This window comes from Mustela nivalis (assembly GCF_964662115.1).
Source record: "Mustela nivalis genome assembly, chromosome: 13".
Lineage (NCBI taxonomy): Eukaryota > Metazoa > Chordata > Mammalia > Carnivora > Mustelidae > Mustela > Mustela nivalis.
The window spans coordinates 22,969,248-22,988,786 of record NC_139032.1 but is presented as its reverse complement, the minus strand read 5'-3'; the positions used below and the strand labels follow the sequence as shown (position 1 = coordinate 22,988,786).

Below are 19,539 nucleotides of genomic sequence, written 5' to 3'. Positions count from 1 at the left end.
TCATCAGGGTAGGGAAAAATTTTCACAGATTGCCATTTGGGGCTCCTCTGTTCCATAACAGAGCTGACTATAGATTCATCTGCATATTTTTCTTCTCTTTAATCCATAATATATATGTGTAATGAGAGACTTTGTTTTTTAATGGCTGACTAAAAAAAAAAATAATAACAAAAACCAGGTTCCTGATATAAGGGATGAAGAGACGTTTGGTGCCGAAGGTATGGCTGCCATCTTAGACTGGAAACCCCAGGGGTCCACTAGTGAGGGCAGCGTCGTCAGTTCTTCAAGAAAGCCCATCTCAGCTCTGTCACCACAGGTAGGTAGTATCTGGGATATTATATTCACGAACACTGTGAATTTTCGGTGCCTTATAACTTATTAGGAAGACAACTGGCCTGACCTTTGTCACCCACAGTGGCTTTGTCTCCCTAGACAGACATGGTGGATGGTGACCATAAATCTTCCAGCTCACAGAAGGCTTACAAGATTGTACTTGCTGGGGATGCTGCAGTGGGGAAGTCTAGTTTCCTCATGAGGCTCTGCAAGAATGAATTTCGAGGAAATACAAGTGCCACCCTGGGTATGGTTCCTTCTCCAGTTGGTAATGAGGAAATGACCTTCTTTTAGCTGGATTTTATTTTCCATAGAAACTATATACACAGATCTCTCTGTATACATATATAATACATAGGGGTGTGTGTGTGTGTTTATGTGTATGTGTGTGTGTATCCTTATCTACAGAACGGTCTTCTGTTTTGGTGAAGGCCCAACTTTAGGAAAAGAAGACTGACAAAGGACACAGGTATCCACTTAGCCAGTCAGAGCAGCCAGACCAAGCTTAGAGCCAGAGATGACGGATTCATTTATTCAGCAGACATTTCCTGAGCTCTTCTAGGAGCACAATACTGCTGTAAGTGCTCAGGACACACAATGAACAGAGGCAACTAAATCCCAGCCTGCAAGGAAACTTCACCCCAAAGGACAGCATTGGGAGAAAAAAAGATGAAGTTTGGATAGAGGTGCAGTTCTACACAGGGTGACCGGGGAAAGCTTTTCTGATAAGCTGTCACTTGGCAAAGTGACATTGTTGGTGGCCACTTTGTCATGGTCAAAATCATAGCCGGGTGTATGATCCTTCCCCTCCTTTACAGCGGAATCCATGAGTAAGCCGTTCTGAGAACAAGAGAGGAAGTGTCCTGATTTCCCAAATTTGCATACTACTCATTAAAAGGAGTTGAAGGTTTGCAAGTTATCGTTCACCTTTCTTCTTTATCTAAAGAGTTCTTATTTTGATGATGAGAGATATTAGAATAGATTGATTATACCCTCTTCACAGTGGGCGTGTTTGTAAATTCATGGTCCTTCATCATACCCCTGAAGATAACAAATTGCAAGTTCACTTTTATTTGGTTCCTGAAAAGACCGCCAAGTTTTGTTTGGTTGCTCAAGAGCATGGTCTATATGCACACCTCCCACATATCCTCACACAGATACATGCACACGTACACACGTCCACATGCACACAAGCACACACACATAAACATGCATGTGTAATCACATGGACAAACAGAACGTAGATTTTCCTTTTGTCTGTAGCCGAAAGCCTTCCCCAGTTCAGCCAACCTGCAGAAGGTTCCTCTGCGCGTGCATGTGTGTTCTGACTTGTAATTAGTGTTTGAAGGTCGCTCTCCTTGAAGGCTACATTCACCCCTCTCTACCTCATTGAGCTTTGGCTTATTGGCTTTTGTCTTATCCACAGAGGGCTTGAGAGTCAAAACCAGTGAAATTATTTACATCATGGTCCCTGTGTTCTCTTGTAATTCCCTTTCAGGAGTCGATTTTCAGATGAAAACTCTCCTTGTGGATGGAGAGCGCACAGTGCTGCAGCTCTGGGATACGGCTGGTCAGGAGAGGCAAGTGCTTCCCCACAGCGCTGCGGGCTCACCTTTGGTCTGCATGGACGAGCCTCGTGGGACGCTTGGTGGTTTTTGTTGCTCATAATCCTATAATTATAATACACTGTGTAATTACATAGTGCATTAGGATTTTGGGAATGTTTGCATGTCCCCACATTCTTTTCTCCTTCATTTACCTGTCAGTTGTGTGTGGAGGTCTTCAGGCTTCCTCTGAGCCGCTGTTCAGTTGGGAAAAGGAGAGTGCCCTTTCTCAACGAGAGAACGTAGGCGAGGCGGCACTCCTGGAATGCAGTGTGTTGGTGTGAGGAGGCACTTAGCCAGGCTCAATAAAAGACAGAAAAGGGAATATGTCAGCTGCCCTCCATTCAAGGGCAGAGGCTCCAACTAAGTGGAAGACTCGTGTCTGGTGACCTTGCCTTCTTCTGCATGCATTGCCGATGACCAGAAGGATCAAGTGTAGGTTTTATTCCTGCCTAGCTCTTCAGAAAAACATCTCTCCAGTTGCTCAGCTAGCGAGTATGGGCTGCATACCCATATGTGCCCATACCAGGCACCATTTAGGCTCCAAAAATTCAACAGGAAACAGACACAAATCCACAAAAGCTGCTTGCAGGGAGCTCGCATTCTCTAGGACTCTGAGACTTTCAATATTTAAAAAACATTTGCACTCGACATGGCCTTTTTAAAGATGCTACCAAGTGTTGCCGTTGGTTTAGAGTTGGAACATGCACACTGGGGTCTGCTCTTGTGCTCCCACACATGGGTTTGGGAGCTTGTTGCAGGGGCTGAAATTTTTAGAAATTATACCCTCAGCCTTGCCCTGGTTCTACTTTGGGTTCATAGATATTCTTGGAGAAAGTGTTTGGCTCTCGTAGATCATACCCCAAATTATTCTGTTACCCTCCACTGAGTCGTTCCAGCCCTCTGAGGTGGCTCTGTCCCCGTGCCAGGTTGCCATGAGATTCTTCTAAATGGAGGCTTATCTTATAAAAGGAGAAAAAAGAGATGAAGAAGGGGTAGCACCTGAGCAACAGACTGATTAGAACTGTATTTACATGCTTTCCTCTTTGCCAGGTTCAGAAGTATTGCCAAGTCTTACTTCAGAAGAGCAGATGGCGTTCTGCTGTTGTATGATGTTACGTGTGAGAAAAGCTTTCTCAATGTTCGAGAATGGGTGGACATGATTGAGGTAAGATATCGAAACACAGCAACAAACAAAAAACTACACGGGCGTCATGGCCCATCTTAGAAGAAGCGGTTTCTCTTCTTTGTTCACCTGCACACTGTTAGAGAGCATTGACTGGGTATGAGAGGGGGAGTGTCTCATGGTACTTGGCAGTATTGGTCTCTTTCTCGGTGGCCGGGCGAGTTTCCCCAGAGCTGTGGATACCACTGAAGGGAGCTTCTGGGAATAAAACTTCTGGTTTTCTTACAGATAAAATCAGAACCCCTCTGGAAGTAACTGCAAATGTGGGCAACCTGAGAAGAAGCAGTTCTTAATGCCTGGGGTGGTGTGTATGTGACTGGTGTGCACGGGGCCCCCATGTGTGCCAGATATGAGTACGTGCAAGGCCCAGCTCCGTTAGCACCTGTGTCCTTAACCTTATTCTGCTGGTAATTTGGATGCCCCTGAAATACCAAGTAGTATTGTTTTTTTAGAGTCTCAAAAATCAGTAAAACTTTTTTTTTTTTTTTTGCTAAATGAGTAGTGTCTTTCATCTGAGGAGCTTTCATATCCTTTGGTTTCATGGTAAATAATTTCTGGAAGTAGGAAATGATTTTGACCACACTTAGTGTGCTGCCAATGGGTTATTAATTAATATAAAATTCAGTTCCAGCTGTGGTTGAATATACTCTCTTGGGAAAAAAAAATAGTGGCTAATAGAATTTTTCAGTTAAGTGTATTATCTCTAATTTTTGATAGGCATTAAACAGTGCAGCAATGACTAAACAGAGAACTAATTGCTGTATATCAGCTTAGCTTCTAGAGTCTTCCATTGGGCCTAATTTATACCCTGTAAGAAAATAGAATTATATTCTCTAACTGAAGAAATTATTTGAAAAATGACAAAGAAATGTGCATTTTGTCCTAGCGGAATATCATGACCTAAAATTATTACAAATATGAGGCAAATGGGTTGACGTTTATGTAGCATTTTTACTTCACAAAATTTCCACAAATTATATACATCTTTGTAACATATCTGAGGAAAGAAGTAAGAAATATAATGTTACTCTCATTTTTTATGAGAAACCTGAGTTGGAGAAAGTGTATGACCCTGGTTTGTGGTTATTTAGAGGGGAGGGGTTGCAGGGGGCCTTGGATCTCCTGAGTCAGCCCTGGTTGCTGCTGTGATAAAGAGCCAGAGTAAGCAGCAGGTTGAGAAAAGAAGCTTTTGGTGTCCAGAGTGGAGTTCCAAGGTACATTCCATGCACAGAGGAGAAGCGTCTACTCACGGGAACAGACGGACCTCCCCGGGTCCAGAGAATAACATCATCCCAATGGACGCGTACCCACAGAAAATTTAAAATCCACAGCAAAACTTTTTATTGTTAAAAATTTTGGATGTAGTCTGCATTTTAAGTCTTTGCATGATGTGCAAGGACTGGCGGCCCAAAGGCAAGGTCAGTCACAGTGTTGAAATAGCCATTAGTCACCACCACAGCTGGTGTGCCAGGACCCCATCATTTACCATCATTTGCTAATCACCTACACGTGGTAAGTGACCTTTTTAGCTCTGTGGATCACCTTTCACAGGGTCTGAAAAGGACAAAAACTATATTCAAGATGAACTCTTGAATTTGTCACAGGGAAAAATTAGATACTACTTGGCTTTTGACTTCTACCTTTGGGAAAAAAGGGCATGACAAACCTTTGTCATGGCCCTTTCTAATTGGAGGACATTCTGTGGAGACAGTTTATGTGGCCACTAGAGATACGGATGGAAACTGAGAGTGTAATTGTTGGGATAGGCCCAAGGGCTGAGGGGTAATGGAAGTCAGTGGTGAATTAATAATTAATACATTTTGATAAAAACCACTGAGTTACAAAATTGCGCAATAAAATCATGGGTAAAATTAAATGATGGCCATTTACTTACCTGTCATGAATAATGTATTGGTTGAATGCTTGTGTGAATGTTGAATTGAGGAGACACCTGAGACATGAGATCTCTGACTTTTTCACATTCCGGAGTATTTTTGGAGTCCCTCCTTTGTGCAGGTTCCAGAGCCTGGAATATGCCCACAGTAGGGGAGCTTGTATCCAAGTAGGGGAAACATAATAAGCAAGAAACAAATAAATAAAATAAATGGAATGATAGAGAATGATAAATATTGTGGACACAAGAGGGCAGAGTAAATGGCCTGATGGTGTGGTCAGGGCAGCCTCCCTGGAAGGTGCTGTTCGAGACAAGACTGGAAGGAGTTGCCCGTATTTACTGACATACCTTAGGGAAGTCACTTCGATACTTGGGTTCTTGGCTCACTTAAGTGAGTATTTGTTGAGCGGCTTCCAAAGTTGCCCCCCTTAGAACCTGAACAGTTTGCAGAAGAACAGGGTTAATGAACACATCGATGGACACCACACCTAGTTTCAGGGACGGCCCTCCATTCCCATCTCCCCTCTGCTGTTACTACACTGTGGTGCCCTTGGTCGGAGGAGAATGGTCTGAAGGGAAGGGAAATCACATGTAATGCCATCGGTTTCAAGGCTCCTTTCTTGAACCCGTGGCAGGTGTAGCACCAAACCGAAAGCACAACTGGTACCTGGAGGCCTGGCAGAGGGTCACGGTCAGGGCTGCTGCTGCTGCTCTTGAGTGGGAACCAGAACCCTGTTTTTCTGGGCCAGTTAGGCTAGCTTTCTGTGTTCTCATTAGATCCTGTGGAGGTGCGATGTGCCCTTACTAACCCCTTCATTTTACCAGTGGGGAAACTGAGGCAGAAACATGAAACATTTCGCCTGATTTCAGGGCCACAGCTGGTGAGAGGCCAGGTGATGGGAGGGGTGGCCTCCGATGCAGCTCTGTTCCCCACGTTTCACGTGGACCTGCAAAGGTGGATTTGGGAGCATTCGCCTTAGAATCGATTCCTTTGAATGATCGGTAACTGACTCCTCGTAAGAAAAATGTTAACCTTTAGGACCTTCACATTTTGCTGTTGTTGTGAACCAGACTGCAGTGAGTGTAGAATGCTCACGTTTTGTTTTTATCCCTTTATGGCTGAGGGATCTCCCTGTGTGTTTTGTGCATGAGATAATGAAGTTGACTTGTTATCAGCACCATTTGGAGTGAAAGTTGCAGAAAATTGTGTGGGTGCCACAGCCAGATATAGCTCTATGGTCATGCCGCGGTAGTTCATATTTGTTTGTATGGTGGCAGGGGTGATGGGGAGTGTTTGCACCGAGGCCCTGGTTTGCAAATTCTTGTTTAACCTCTCAGAATTTCAGTGATTTCACTTGGTGATGGGAAGAAGTTTGGCTCTCTGTAGAGAGATTTTGAGGCTGGAAGATATGACCTCCAGGTCATGCAGAACCCACGGGGCATTTGGAGAGTGGAAGCTGCTGTTGTCAGTGGAACTCATTCAGTGTTTGATGAACACACAGCATTTTTTCCCCTGGCAGGATGCAACCCAGGAGAGTGTTCCTATCATGTTGGTAGGAAACAAGGCTGACCTCCATGATGCTGCTGCAGCAGAGGAACAGAAGTGTGTCCCAGGATACTTGGGAGAAAAACTGGCCATGGTAAGGGTGAAATGGGGCTATTGGAACAGAGCTTTGCAGTTGGCGACCCTTCACTCCCATCTACGTTCACTTAACAAGGTTCTTTGACATCCCTTCACCCATTCCAATGGGACTACTGGCCTTCTGATCCAGGCAGAACTCCCAGTGTCCCCCTGCCCTTTATTTTTTTATTTTTATTTTATTTTTAAAAATTTATTTATTTGAGAGAGAGAGAAAGAGCAAGCATGAGCATGAGCAGGGGTGGGGAGTGGAGGGCCAGAGGGAGAGGGAGAAACAGGCTCACCACTGAATGGGGAGCCTGACATAGGGCTTGATCCCAGGACCTGAGCAAAGGCAGACACTTAACTGACTATGCCACCCAGGTGCCCTCCCGACCCCTACCCTTGCCACACGCACTTTAATGAATGTAAGTAATTGTACCAAGGATTAAACCTCTCATGGAGGTAAAATGATCACTTGGGCAATTTTCCCCATTGAAGAATGTTGACAAAGGAACCAGAAGTGTCCTGCCTTCCTCCTCACCCTCGGCCAGTTCCTGGACTCCTCCTAGTTCTGGAATCCACGTCAAGGAAAAATAATGGGTGTCCTGTTTAGAAAACATGGTTTAGTTCCAGAAGGCTACTGTGCCAAAGGGCAGTGTGTTACCTGGCTAGAAGAGAATTTGGAAAGTTTTTTTTTTTTTTTTTCTCTAAGATTTGTGCTTAGTTGAATAGTCTAAAATTACTTTTGGTTGTGCGCTTGTATAAAACATGAGGCTCATTTCGATCCAGTTTATTACTAGGGGCAGCATTTATTCTCCCATTATTACTAGTGTGTGAGGCTGCTCCAGGACCCCCTTAGGACCTGTCTTTCCCAAACATGGCATCAGAGGCACCTGCGGGTGGGTAAGTCCAAGCTGTTGCAGTCGGATTTGATACGGCTGCCTCTGTGCTCTGCTTCAGCCCATGGACAGCCTGCGCTGTAGTATGGCCCGTGGACTGTAAAAACAAGGGTCAGTGCCACTGTTTTAAGTTGGAAAATCTTTCTTGTTTTAAGTTTTAAAACTATGAACCAAACATGCTAAACATCAGAGCTAGGCAGCGAAGCACAGAAGAGATTCATTCAACGTGTTTAACCGTATGTACTTGATTATGTGTAGAAGAAAGACTGGAGCACACAACAGACAGTCCATGTCTTCATGTAGTTCATTTCTGGTGGATACGCGGGCAATGTGTGTAATCCACGTGCCTCATTGTCCCACAAGCCCCCTTAGAGAGCATGTGATCCCCCACCACATGCCAGGTTTATCCCCTCCTCACGATTTCAGAGTTCCCAAGGTTTGCTCACTTACGCATCTTGTGACCCCTACCCTCCTGTAGCCTCGGAGAGACCCTGCATGTCACCCCATAGCATCCTAGCCATTAAACTTGGAAACAGCACTATGCATTACCACTAGAAATTCATTCACATTCATTGTAGAATTTTTACAGTTTTTCTGTGGAATTTTCATAGATTTTCCCCAGGCTCATGGGTAAATGTCCCACTGTGGACTCTTACCCCCTCCTTTTGTTCTCTCTCTCCATGCTCCAGAGCAGCCATGACATCCTCCCCTTATCCCACACAGAATTGTGTCACCTACACTCAGGCCCAAGGACCCTGCAATTCTCCTTCCTGAAAGGACATTGTCTCCAGGCAAAGATGCACAAAAATAACTTTATCAATTACAATTGTGACAAGTGCAATACAGAGAAAACACAGAGGGCTGTGAGGTTTCCTAATAGCAAGACCTGACAGAGACATGCCAGGCTTAGACAACACTGAATCTTGATTTCTGGGGAGGATTATGGAAAAATTCAAAAAGTAGGTAGGAGTCAGCCTGGAGAAGGGAGTTGATGGGCATAACCCAGGTAATGGGAACAGCAGGTGCAAAGATTGTGAGGTGAGGGGAAATTTGGAACATTGGAGAAAGAGAGGGAAGATTAGAGTAACCAGAGCGTTGAGGGCGAGGGAAGAGGGTGGTGGGTAAAGCTAGGTGTTGGGCCGGGACTACCTGGACGCAAGGCCTTGTCAGCCATGGGGAAGCATCTGAGCGTTACTTGAAGAGGAATGGGAAGCACTGAAAGGTGTGAAGCAGGAGAGTGATATGATCAGTGGTCATATCCATAACCGCCGGGAGATAGAAAAACAGAGCCCTAGACAGCGTCCATTGGGTTTAACAACATGGAGGTTGCCGAATCTTGAAGGCAAAGATGATAGTGTGAAGGGATGCAAGTTAGCTGCCGGCCCAAAGGAGACCTACTTTTGATGGACATTTAACTCGTGAGTGGTTACCTTCAGCTACCATTTTTACCTCTCTCAGATTATCCGATAGAGAACATTTGTAGCAACTGGTAGGACTATGGAGAATAAAACATGAAATGGTGTATTGTGCTTGCTTTTAAGGCAAAATAAAAAGTCCCCTGACTCGGAGCTGTTGTGTCTGGAATAACTAGACCCAAATTCACTATTTTTAAAGTATCAAAACCATGAATCCTATTTCTTAGCTGTTAGAATACTCAACAGGAGAATATGTTTATTTTATTTGTTGGTTTCAAAAGCTAAAATTCCAGGAGCCTTAAGTAAAGGCTTCATTTAATTGTATTTGTTTCTTTTCTACAGACCTATGGGGCATTATTCTGTGAAACCAGTGCCAAAGATGGCTCGAATATAGTGGAAGCTGTTCTCCATCTTGCTCGGTAAAATGTTGTCTTATATTTGGAAAACTGAACGCAGGATTGTATTTTCACCTAGTTGGTGCATATGCCCAATTTCTGGACCGTAATGTGAATATACATTGGAAAACACTGTCTCGTATTTCATTGGTGGTTAGAGAAACAATTGAACATGGATTTTAGAAAAACTGGTAGTGCTGCTTATTCACTGTGAACGCTGGCAAAGTACCTTTACTGCCAAACAAAGCAGGTGCATCTGAGGTGTCGCTGACATTTCTGCAAAATGTCACCACAAAGCTAATAGTTGACTTGTATGAATCATTTCCAGGAACCAGATTTTAAACACAAGAGACTATTATGAAATTAACTACCTATTATGACATTTTCTGGGATAAAGGAGAAAAAAAGCAACTCAACAAAGCAAATTGTGTGTCATGCCAGTTGGAAGCACTTTATTAAAATAATTACTCAAGTAATTATTAAGCTCAGTCAGTGGTGTTAATAATAAATAACATTTTGGGATGTAGATTAGAATGAAAATTACATCATTGAGGAACTTGGATATAAATGTGAGTGTTTTTTAATCCTTGGAGTAAATTTGAATTTTAAGAAATAACAACATTATCTTTTAAATTTATGTCTTCTGCCTGGTTTTTTGCCACAAATGAAAAGATGATTCTTTACTGGCCTGAAGAGATTAAATATCCAAAAGAAAAAAGAAAGGGAAAAAAAAGAAAAGAAAATTAGCATGAACAAAATCAGGCCAGTGATCTTTAATTACTGATGAAGTGAAGCCATAATTTGGAGTGTGTAGGTTTTTTTCTGATCATATGTGAAATTTTATAAGAATCTTAGCTTTAGTATGGTAGATGGCTTCTTCTGCTCCTATTCAGTGACAAGTAAAATACATCACAGTGTTCCAATGCTGCTTTTCTATTGATGATTCGGTGTTTAAAATGCTTACCAGCTGCTTAGACCGGGGCCTTGGGCAAGATTCTTGCCCTCACTTGAGAAAATCAGGAAGTGGGCCCCAGGAGTTTAAATGGTCTGCTTGACATTAGTCTGTGGCAGACCTTGGCAGATACCTTGGGCTCGAACTGAGTCTGAACATTATCTCCTTTGATATCAATCCGAGAGAGACCCACCTGCCCGCACCATGCTGGAAATCATCTTTGTGTGAAGCAAAGACAGTGCTAACTCTGAGTGTGACCTAGATTGGGTGGAAGAAAAGCAAACACTTAAGCATGTGTAGATTCAAGGGAATGACATGGTTTTCTGCCTGTGATTAGTAGGAGAATCATGGGCTCATACCACATTTGTCAAACAAGAGCCCAGGTAAACTAAGCTGGGTGAAATAATGGATTCCATGTACCTGTGGGTGTGAAGGGGCTGCTGGCCATTTTGACCAGGGAAGGCTCATTCAGTAGAGGTGGTGGAGGCGGAGGTGGGGAGACTGGGTGAGATGCACTGACGGAGGACTCACTGCTGAACTGGTAGGTGTTGGTCCTTTCTCAGGTGTGCGTGCTGGCGCTTCGCTACAACATACCCGGGGATTCCTGGGTGGAAGTGCTCTGCTTGCTGGGCTAGGGGGTTTTGGGGAGGACCTGCAGGTCTGTAGAGCTTTGCTGGGCCCAAAGCTGAACCGCAGTGGGCAGGGATGGGGCCCCTAGCTTTGGCAGCGGGGTACTGACCTGTTCCGGCCCAGCAGAGAAGGATGCTGTGCACAGGCCTCCTGCCAGGCTGTTGCCTCCGGCCCCGCTTAATGGAGGACCACAGTGCAGGAGGTTCAAAGTATGGTCTTAAATCTCCCCTCAAACAGCTGTGGAGTCGGACGAGTCCTTCCCCCCTCTCAGCATCTCTAGTCTGTAAAATGAGGGAGGGGGCTGGAGAAGCGACCCCCAAGGTCCTCTCTGGTTCTGCCAGTCTGTGGTTCTACACAGAACCGCCGGTATGCCACAGAATACCAGTCGCTACTTTGTGCTGAATTAATTATCTTGCAGGATCATATTACAGTTAAAGTGACTCCAGATTGCCACGGTCACACCCAGAGAGCTGAATCCATGCTCTTTATTGTATCGTAAAGGTGGGCCAGGCTGTGAGCTGCCTATGCTTTCTCTGCTGCCGCCACACAGCCTTGGGCTTCCTTATCCAGCACACCTGTGCACAGAGGCCTTTTGATCACGAGGTCCGTCCTTGGGAATCACTCACCAGGGAGTTATTTTATTGTTGTTGTTGCATTATTGCCTGGTGTGAGTTCCCTGGTTTTGTTATGTTAGTGATGTGTTAAATATGAAAATTATAAATAAAGCAAATATTTAAAAATTTTAATTTGCTTTATATCCTGCCTTCAGATTTGCTTATTAAAGTGCCTAAGTCTTACATGGAAATGGTAGAGTTGCCACTGGTGAAATGATCATTTTTAAAGTTTTTACATCCTGAGGCACCTGGGTGGCTCAGTCCGTTGAGGGTCTGCCTTCAGCTCAGGTCATGATCCAAGAGTCCTGGGATCGAGTCCCACGTGGAGTTCCCTTCTTAGCGGGGAGTCGGCTTCTCCCTCTCCCCACTGTTCATGCTCTCTCTCTTGCTATCTCTCTCTCTCATATAAATAAATAAAATCATCTAAAAAAAGGTTTTACATCCTTTAGAAAGTTACGTATAATGTAAATATGTTATGTTCTCAATTTAGATCTTGCAAGACAATTACCATCAGGCCGCTTTCATGCTGTCTCATGTCATAAAACGTGAGCTAGACGAGTTTATGGATTTGCACTGTCTGAAACAATTCTGTTTTGAGAGGAGGCCATGAATGTTTGGTTAACACCCTGAACTACTAGTGTTGCTTTTTTCTGGAAACCTCTCAATCCCAGGAAAAGTGTTTCCTAGAAATGCAGTTTCCTCGCAGTGCTGACAGGACATTTATCACAATCATTGTCCATTGGCAAGTGAGCTTGCCAGCATCAGAACCACAAGCTTTGTACATTTTGCAGTAGATTCAAGTTCCAAAGTGTTTAATTGATCAATGGTCTGAGATTTGAAAGAAAAAGAAACAAGAAGTGCAGGCTGATATTTCCATTCAGCCCAGAAGCTGAACCTGTTGGGAGGAAATCTGCCAATGAAACAGAGTCACCTTACATGCACTTGCCAAGCATATGGTAGTTTTGGTGAGAAAGTGTAGTTTTCCCAGGCTTACACCTATTGTAGGTGTTTGGAATATATGATTTCCTTGAAGTGGGAGGGATATGTCTGTACTTATGGTGGATTAGAGAAACCAAAGACCAGATGGACCATGTGGGTACGTATTTTTCCTCCCTAATACTTGCTTTCAGGTTCAGTAAAATGTCTGCATTATTGTGAGCTCTCAGCCTGTGGAGGCCCCATACATGGTTCATTAGCGGTATCAAGGAAATGAATATTTGCAGGCCATGCAGTGTAATGAGAAGGGGGCACAAAAGAGAGAAAGAGAGAGAGAGAGAAAACATTTGACCCGACAGTCAGATGATTGTAGCTGGTAGAGGCTTTTGGACCACCTAGAAGGGAGAGATGTGAGTTGTCTCGTGAAGGCGCTATGATTAGTATACCCATTGCACAGATAAAAAAAGTGGAGGACTAGAATGCTTAATCAGCCTGCTCAAAGTGACACAGCTACTAAGTGGCAACACTGGGACTTGTTGCCACCACTCTGGCGCATCAGCTTGTTGCTTCCCTGTCGGCAATCTCAGGATTACATTCCACATTCTCTTCTTCTTTACTCTCTCTCTGCCTAATGTCGTCTATCCCCGGGGCTTCTAGAACTGTCTCTAGCTTGACTTCTCTAATTTCTGTATTTTTTACCTCCACCTCTTTTTAAAATTCCATAACCACATCCCCACCCACCACCAAGAGGAAATTCCAGAGCTGTGACTGTATCCAACATGTGCAAACCCTCACAGCCTGGCCTCACCCACCTTTCTGGTTGCATTTCTTAATCTTCCCAAAGGAATGATAATCTGTAGACACAGAAAACTTAATTCCACTTATGGCCAAGCTCTTTTATGTCTCCTTGCCTTTATGCAGGCTGTCCCTTGCACCTAGAATCTCCTTTCCTCATTAAGCGAAGGTCAATTCCTGTTCTTTCAAGAGGTCCCTCCTGTGTCAAAGTGTCCACGCAGTCCCATCTCCACAATGCCTTCTTTCCCCGCAGACCAGTACGACTGGTGTACCGTGCTTGTGTGTTAGCAGCTGTCTCAAGACCTGGGAATGATTTGTTTAGCCTTCTCTCTCTCCTTCAGTGCTCACTAATAGAGGGTCCCAGTGTTTGGCATAAATTGATCATTTGTTGAATGACCAAATGTCCAAGATGATGCAGTTGGAAGTTGTATAAGTTCTCTGTTGTTGCTGTAACAAATTCCCACAAGTGTTATTGCTTCAGCAACGCACGTGTATCACATTCCAGTTCTGGAAGTTAGGAGTCTGGAACGAGTCTTATGGGGTGTTCTAGGTTGGATCATGTACCTTCCTTCTTCTTCTGGGTCTTTGTTTCCTCGTCTGTGAAGTGAGGATAATAATACTCCCCTGTCACCTGTCAGGGTTGCATGTTTGTTTGTGTTGTGTGATTGTTTATGTGCATTAAATAAGAAAAATGTGAAAACATATAGTATAGCATTTATTAGCTGGCCTTCAGCAAGAATTAATCCTCCCTTTTTTTTTCCTTCTCCTGAGATACCTTCTTTCCAACTCATAGTATAGAGGTTTTCAAAAGCGAGCACATATCAGCACATTCTAGAGTCCTGCTGACCCGTTTGGCCATCTGAATGTGGCAAACCCAAATTGAGATGTGCTGTAGGTACTGAGTATGCACTAGACTTTGAAGACAGTATAAAATCATAACATACTTCATTATTATTTTCACTGATAAAATGATAGAATGATAATATATTTGCTATACTGAGTTAAAATATATTAATAAAATTAAATTTACCTGTTCCTTTTTACATTTTTTTAATATGGCTGCTAAAAAATTTAAAGTTACATGTGGATTGCATTATACTTTGATTGAACAGTGTTGCTGTACTAGGAATATGCATGTTTTTAGTAGGTTCAGTTATCTGCTGCTCTGTAATAAACCAAAACGTGGTTGCCTGAAACAACTACCACTTTTTATTTTCTTGAAATTATCAGAATTGGCTAGATCTCAGCTGGAAGTTTTCTCTACTTGGAAGGTTCTTGCTTGGGGTGTCTCATGCATTTGCGGTCAGGCGGCCATGGGGGTAAAGCTGAGGCTGGGTGTCTGCCACCAGGGTCCTTGTCCTTCTGGTCACTCTGCTGACCCTCTCCACTGAGGACCCTGGCAGCTGAGAGCAGCTAGTCCTTATTAATGCTTGGCTTGGAGTCCCAGCCTACCATTTCCCCTGCATTCTATTGATATAAGCAGTCACAGAGCCAGTATTGTGAAGGGACAGCCCATAGTGGGAGCTCCCCAGGCTTGATGGGGAAGGAAGGATTGTTTGGAGGCCTCCTGGGGATGAGCTGTCAGAGTCAGGAGTGCCATTCAGGGTCTGCATGTTTCACAGGTATCTCTGGGAACACACTTGGAAAGATACTATCCCTAGGAGGTTTTCACTTGTGAAAGTGAAGATCTTTTGTCATTGTAAACTCTAGCTCTTAATTCTAAAGGAAAGTTAGGAAGAGGTGGAAGGAAGATTTTTTTCCCTGGATTTTAAGCATTCATCATTACCTCCATGATCCTGTATAATTAAAGAGTGGTCTTGAAGTCATCATTGCTCTTGTTAAGGTCAGCAAGTACTAGTCAGCGATGGAAGCCAGGTTCCAGAGTGCTAAGGAGTGAGCTGTGCGTGGGGCAGACTGTAAAGCATGTGAGACCACAGGAGAGAGCAGTAGTAGGGTGTGTGTGTGTGTGTGTGTGTGCGCGCGCATGTGTGTGTGTTACTGTGCATGTGTGTCTCGTGTGTGCCTGCCTCGTGCATGCGTGATTATGGCTGGTGCTCAGAGTTCAGGCGTGGTTCCAGGCCCGGCTCTGTGGCTTCTCCAGCCACGTGACCTAAGGGAACGTGCTTCACCTTTTTTTCTTTGCCTTTGCTTCTGCACATATAAAATGGGGCCCAACAAATTCACATGGTCCTCGCGAGAACGGTGTCTGGATGACATACAGCAAGTGCTCAGCCGTCTTGTTTTTACTTCTGCAGAACCATTTGTGGTTTAGTTTTGTACCTCAGTAATGCATTCTCTCTCTCTCTGTCTCTCTCTCTCCCTCTCTCCCCTCCCCCTTCCCCCAGGGAAGTGAAAAAAAGGACCGATGAAGATGACAGCAAATCCATTACCAATCTGACCGGGACCAGTTCCAGAAAGTCAACGCAGATGAAGAACTGTTGCAGTAGTTAAATCCCAAACATCCTTGGCCTGTCAGGTCAGGCCCAGAGTCCTGGGTGTCTGTGACATGTTTGCTTCTCACAGAGGCGTGTGTCCTCCAGACACGGCCAGGTGGAAGCTGACAGTGTGGGCCTCGGAACTGTGCTGTTAGATCCTTCTGGAGGCCTGGCTCTTTGCTATGTTTCAGTGAATGATTTGGGCCCCATGGTTGAAGGTACTTGTCTTGTCCTTACAGAGTCGCAAAAGAGAACATGTAAAAAAATGGTTAAAAAAATCAGATGCTCAGATCAAAGCTGTAGAAGAAACTTCCTGATGTAGATCCACGTGGTAGCTGACTTTGTAGATAACCTAAAGCAACATTTTTTTTTCAAGTATCTGTTACTAGAATACTGGTAAAAGGGGATTATCATCCTAGCTTTGCTGTCTGTGGTCTCAGATGTGTCAGCAGCCCACGATAAACCTGTTTCCTCACCTGCAAAATAAGCAGCTTGGCTTTGCAGGCCTTGGCCTCTCGGATTCTGTGCACTGTAAGGAGTGGGAAGGAGACCACGATGACTCACAGTTAATAAGGACTCTGGTTAGTCGGACTTTTTAAATATTGGGGCATTGATTTTTCTCATTTCTGAAACAACAGAATTTAATTGAGAAAAAATAATGTTGTAGGCTTCAGTGGAGACAGAAAAATCTATTTTTATATACAGAGGAAAAAACGTTTGTGTGACAAAAAGAAAAAAAATAAAAAACAAGGTACTGACATCTCCACAAAGTCTGCGGTTTAAGTTTCATGTTAAAAATTCTAATGAAAATCATAGGAGGCCACATACTGGTAAAAGTACAATGCCCAGGAAAGCTGTCACTCTTCACTTAAAAATATATCCCAGCCAGTCATGGCCATGGCTAGGGAAAGACAGGAGCTGGAGTGACCGCTAATAGGGATGTGGTTTATTTGGAGAATGAGAATGTTCTGGAATATATACTTTTATAATGGCTGCTAACTTGGTAAATACATGAAATAACACTGAATTGTTAAAAGGGGGAAGTTTATGAGACGTGAATTATATCTCATTAAAAAAAAAAACACACACTACCACTTTTAACATTTTGCCCAAGGAAAATGTGCATGATTGTTTCAGACCTTCCCATGATTTACAAGCATAATCTCCAATATGGTACAAATCTCTGAACTCTGTCATGGCCAGCATTTACTACCTGAAATAATGAACAGTGAAAAAAATGTTATGTATAGTTTTGGAAACTCATCTCTTCACAAGAGGAAATCACAGTCCTTTGTTTAATGTGACTAGTGACTCCTTCTCACCAACAATTTGGTGGGTCTTGCTCTCCTTCTAGAATCTGCAGTGCCTCCCAGATTTCCCCACTGAAAGGTCTCTAACAGCTGACGGAATCAACACCTGACCCTAGAAAAACCTGGTTTTTGGTTTTTGGCTTTTGTTTCTCAGTGGCCTTGAACCAATTAAGTTATCCCCAACTAGAGGTTTGAACTTACCTTGGTTCATATAGTTCCAGCTTCCAAGTGGTCTTCTGGAAATACCTTAAAAACTTATTTATTGTATTACATAAGCTAATAACATTCCTTTTTGTTGAATTAAAACAATTCCATGGAGCAGTTTTTCCCGTTTATGATTTTTATGATCAAATCTTTAATTCCCCAGCTTCATTTTCTTTTAAGTGAAAACTGACCAGATATGTTATACACCAAGATTATAAAGAGCCACAACATCCTCAAGTGCAAATGCTTGCCTTCTCTCTATTGACATCTGGGTATTTTGATCGCAGTTTGATCTATCCCAGGCAACTCTACCATGCATTTCTGTTCAATGGCTTAGGTCGCACCAAGTTTACATTTTTGACCAGAAAGAGCGCCTCGCTGGTCGAATAGTGTCAAACTGAGCAGTGGGGGAGGTGTTATTTCTGTGCCTTCGTGAGATGCATGTTTTGCCACTGCTGGTTGCCTCTGCGGCATCTTTGGAACCTGGGTTAGAAAGGTTCTGTGTGTTGACATATGGGCCAGTTGTTCAGGTGTTTGGTGCAGTTGCACAAAACTCTGTGAGTATAGTTGTTACTGTGTTGCCTTTATTTCCCCCCAGGGTGTCTCTCTGTATTTGTCTGACGGTTTGTATGTAGAGTATATCCTTGTATGTATCCTTGTATGTATGTCTGACGGTTTGTATGTAGAGTATATCCACGTATTGCCTTGGCTTTTGTGTCTGGCTTGTATGGCTAGTACACCCAAATTGACTTGGGATGGAGATTATATAGGTGCCTTTGATAGACAAAGCACTCATCTTTAGTCAAACCTGGATAAATATTTTGGCAGCAAAATCCAAATCAGAGACATAGAGCTCTGGTGAGCAATCTTCTTTAAAGAAAAGCTACTTAGAAGCTCTTTCAGCTGCATTTGTGGGAAATCATCATTATCACCAACATTTCATTTCAGGAAGGTGTTTTCAAAGTGTATTTCTGATTAAAAAATAATGTTTTTAGCCTAGAATTAATGTGGGACATTCATATAGTCTTGTGCAACTAATTTATCTTGACTCAGTTTTTCCTTTGAGGGCTTTTAAAATCACTATTATACACTGCTCCTTTTTCTTTTTTTTTAATGTATCCTGACACACTGGGTAATATTTTAATTTCATCATGGAAAAGAATGTTGGATAAGGAGTCATTTTTCACTGTTAACTTTTAGCCTCATGTATTTTCATAATTTATATTTTCCACTTGCTGCTTTATATGACATATGTGACATTTGATTATTTAATACCAAATGTGATTTGCATAAACTCAAGTCACACAACCCTCTTGCTGAAGATAAAATTGAGGTTAAAAGATAAATATTTATTTTCATATTTGTACAGTGATCAGCTTCAGAGTGAAGGCTTTTGTGGGCTTTTATTGTATATGTGTGTAAGAAATTTCATATGTATATATTAAGTAGGCCTCTGAGTATAGAATAATTGTTTCGTGATTTTGATTTACATGGTTTACATTTTCATAGTATCAGCCATATTTCGTTTATACTGTTTATTTCTCTTCAAACCATTAATAATTATACCATAAAGTATAATTTTTATAGCAATACAAATGTCTAAGGAGCTACAAATATTTTCTGCATTGTAAATTCAATAAAGCATGCTTCCTTTGGTCTTTCGGGCTGTTCTCTTCAGCTTTACCGCAGGCATCCCTGAAGTAACTTTATTTCTAGGGTGTGCCTGCATGAAACCATGGCTTCAAAACAGTGTCTTTTCGGGCCTGGGCAGCTCCTGGTTGGAGAAAAGAATGAATATGTGGCGTTTGGTACTGTGGCCCAGCCATGTCACCTTGGCCAGCGGGGCATCAGGTTGACCAGCTTGGTGTGTGACAGCTAGAAACAGTGAGGCTTTTGTAGAAAAATTTCAGGACGTGTCCTGGCCATCCTCAGGACCTCAGGGGTTAGTCCCTTTCTCTGCCACCCATCCTGCTCCTTCCATCCCCCACATGGCCCCAGCTCCTGCTCATCCCCCTGTTTTAGCTGAAACATCACTTCCTTCAGGAAGTCTTCCCTCTCCGCCCCTATAAACTAGGATGAGGCTGCCTGCTCTCACCTGTGCGGCACCCTCTTTAACTGAACAGCGTCCTTACTGCCCTTATATTTGCTGAACTAGATGTATACCTGGAGCCCTGAGAACTTCTTCCGCTGCTGCCTCCCTTCTGCTGTATTCAGTGCTGAAATGGCTGAGAAAAAACTAACTTTAAATAATGCAGGCTTTGCAGAGAGTATCTGCAAACACACAGAGGCACATATGCAGTAGTCACGGATGGTGTA

General features: G+C 43.2%; 1 protein-coding gene across 2 annotated transcripts in view; it reads left to right on the top strand.

Annotated features, from left to right (window-relative positions):
• The window catches only part of LOC309846364 (ras and EF-hand domain-containing protein), a 71,851-nt gene extending 52,969 nt beyond the window's left edge, over positions 1-18,882 (top strand). Inside the window, exons 11-18 of one of the 2 annotated variants that reach the window (XM_082695237.1) lie at positions 179-316; positions 433-580; positions 1,832-1,913; positions 2,991-3,105; positions 6,538-6,657; positions 9,295-9,371; positions 15,620-17,869; positions 17,912-18,882. In XM_082695237.1, the coding sequence (XP_082551363.1) occupies positions 179-316; positions 433-580; positions 1,832-1,913; positions 2,991-3,105; positions 6,538-6,657; positions 9,295-9,371; positions 15,620-15,725 (786 nt within the window). In that variant the 3' untranslated portion in view covers positions 15,726-17,869; positions 17,912-18,882. Of the gene's footprint in view, positions 1-178; positions 317-432; positions 581-1,831; positions 3,106-6,537; positions 6,658-9,294; positions 9,372-15,619; positions 17,870-17,911 lie in introns of those variants that run through there. The other variant, XM_082695236.1, reaches the window with a different exon arrangement.
• The last annotated feature ends 657 nt before the right edge of the window (positions 18,883-19,539 follow it).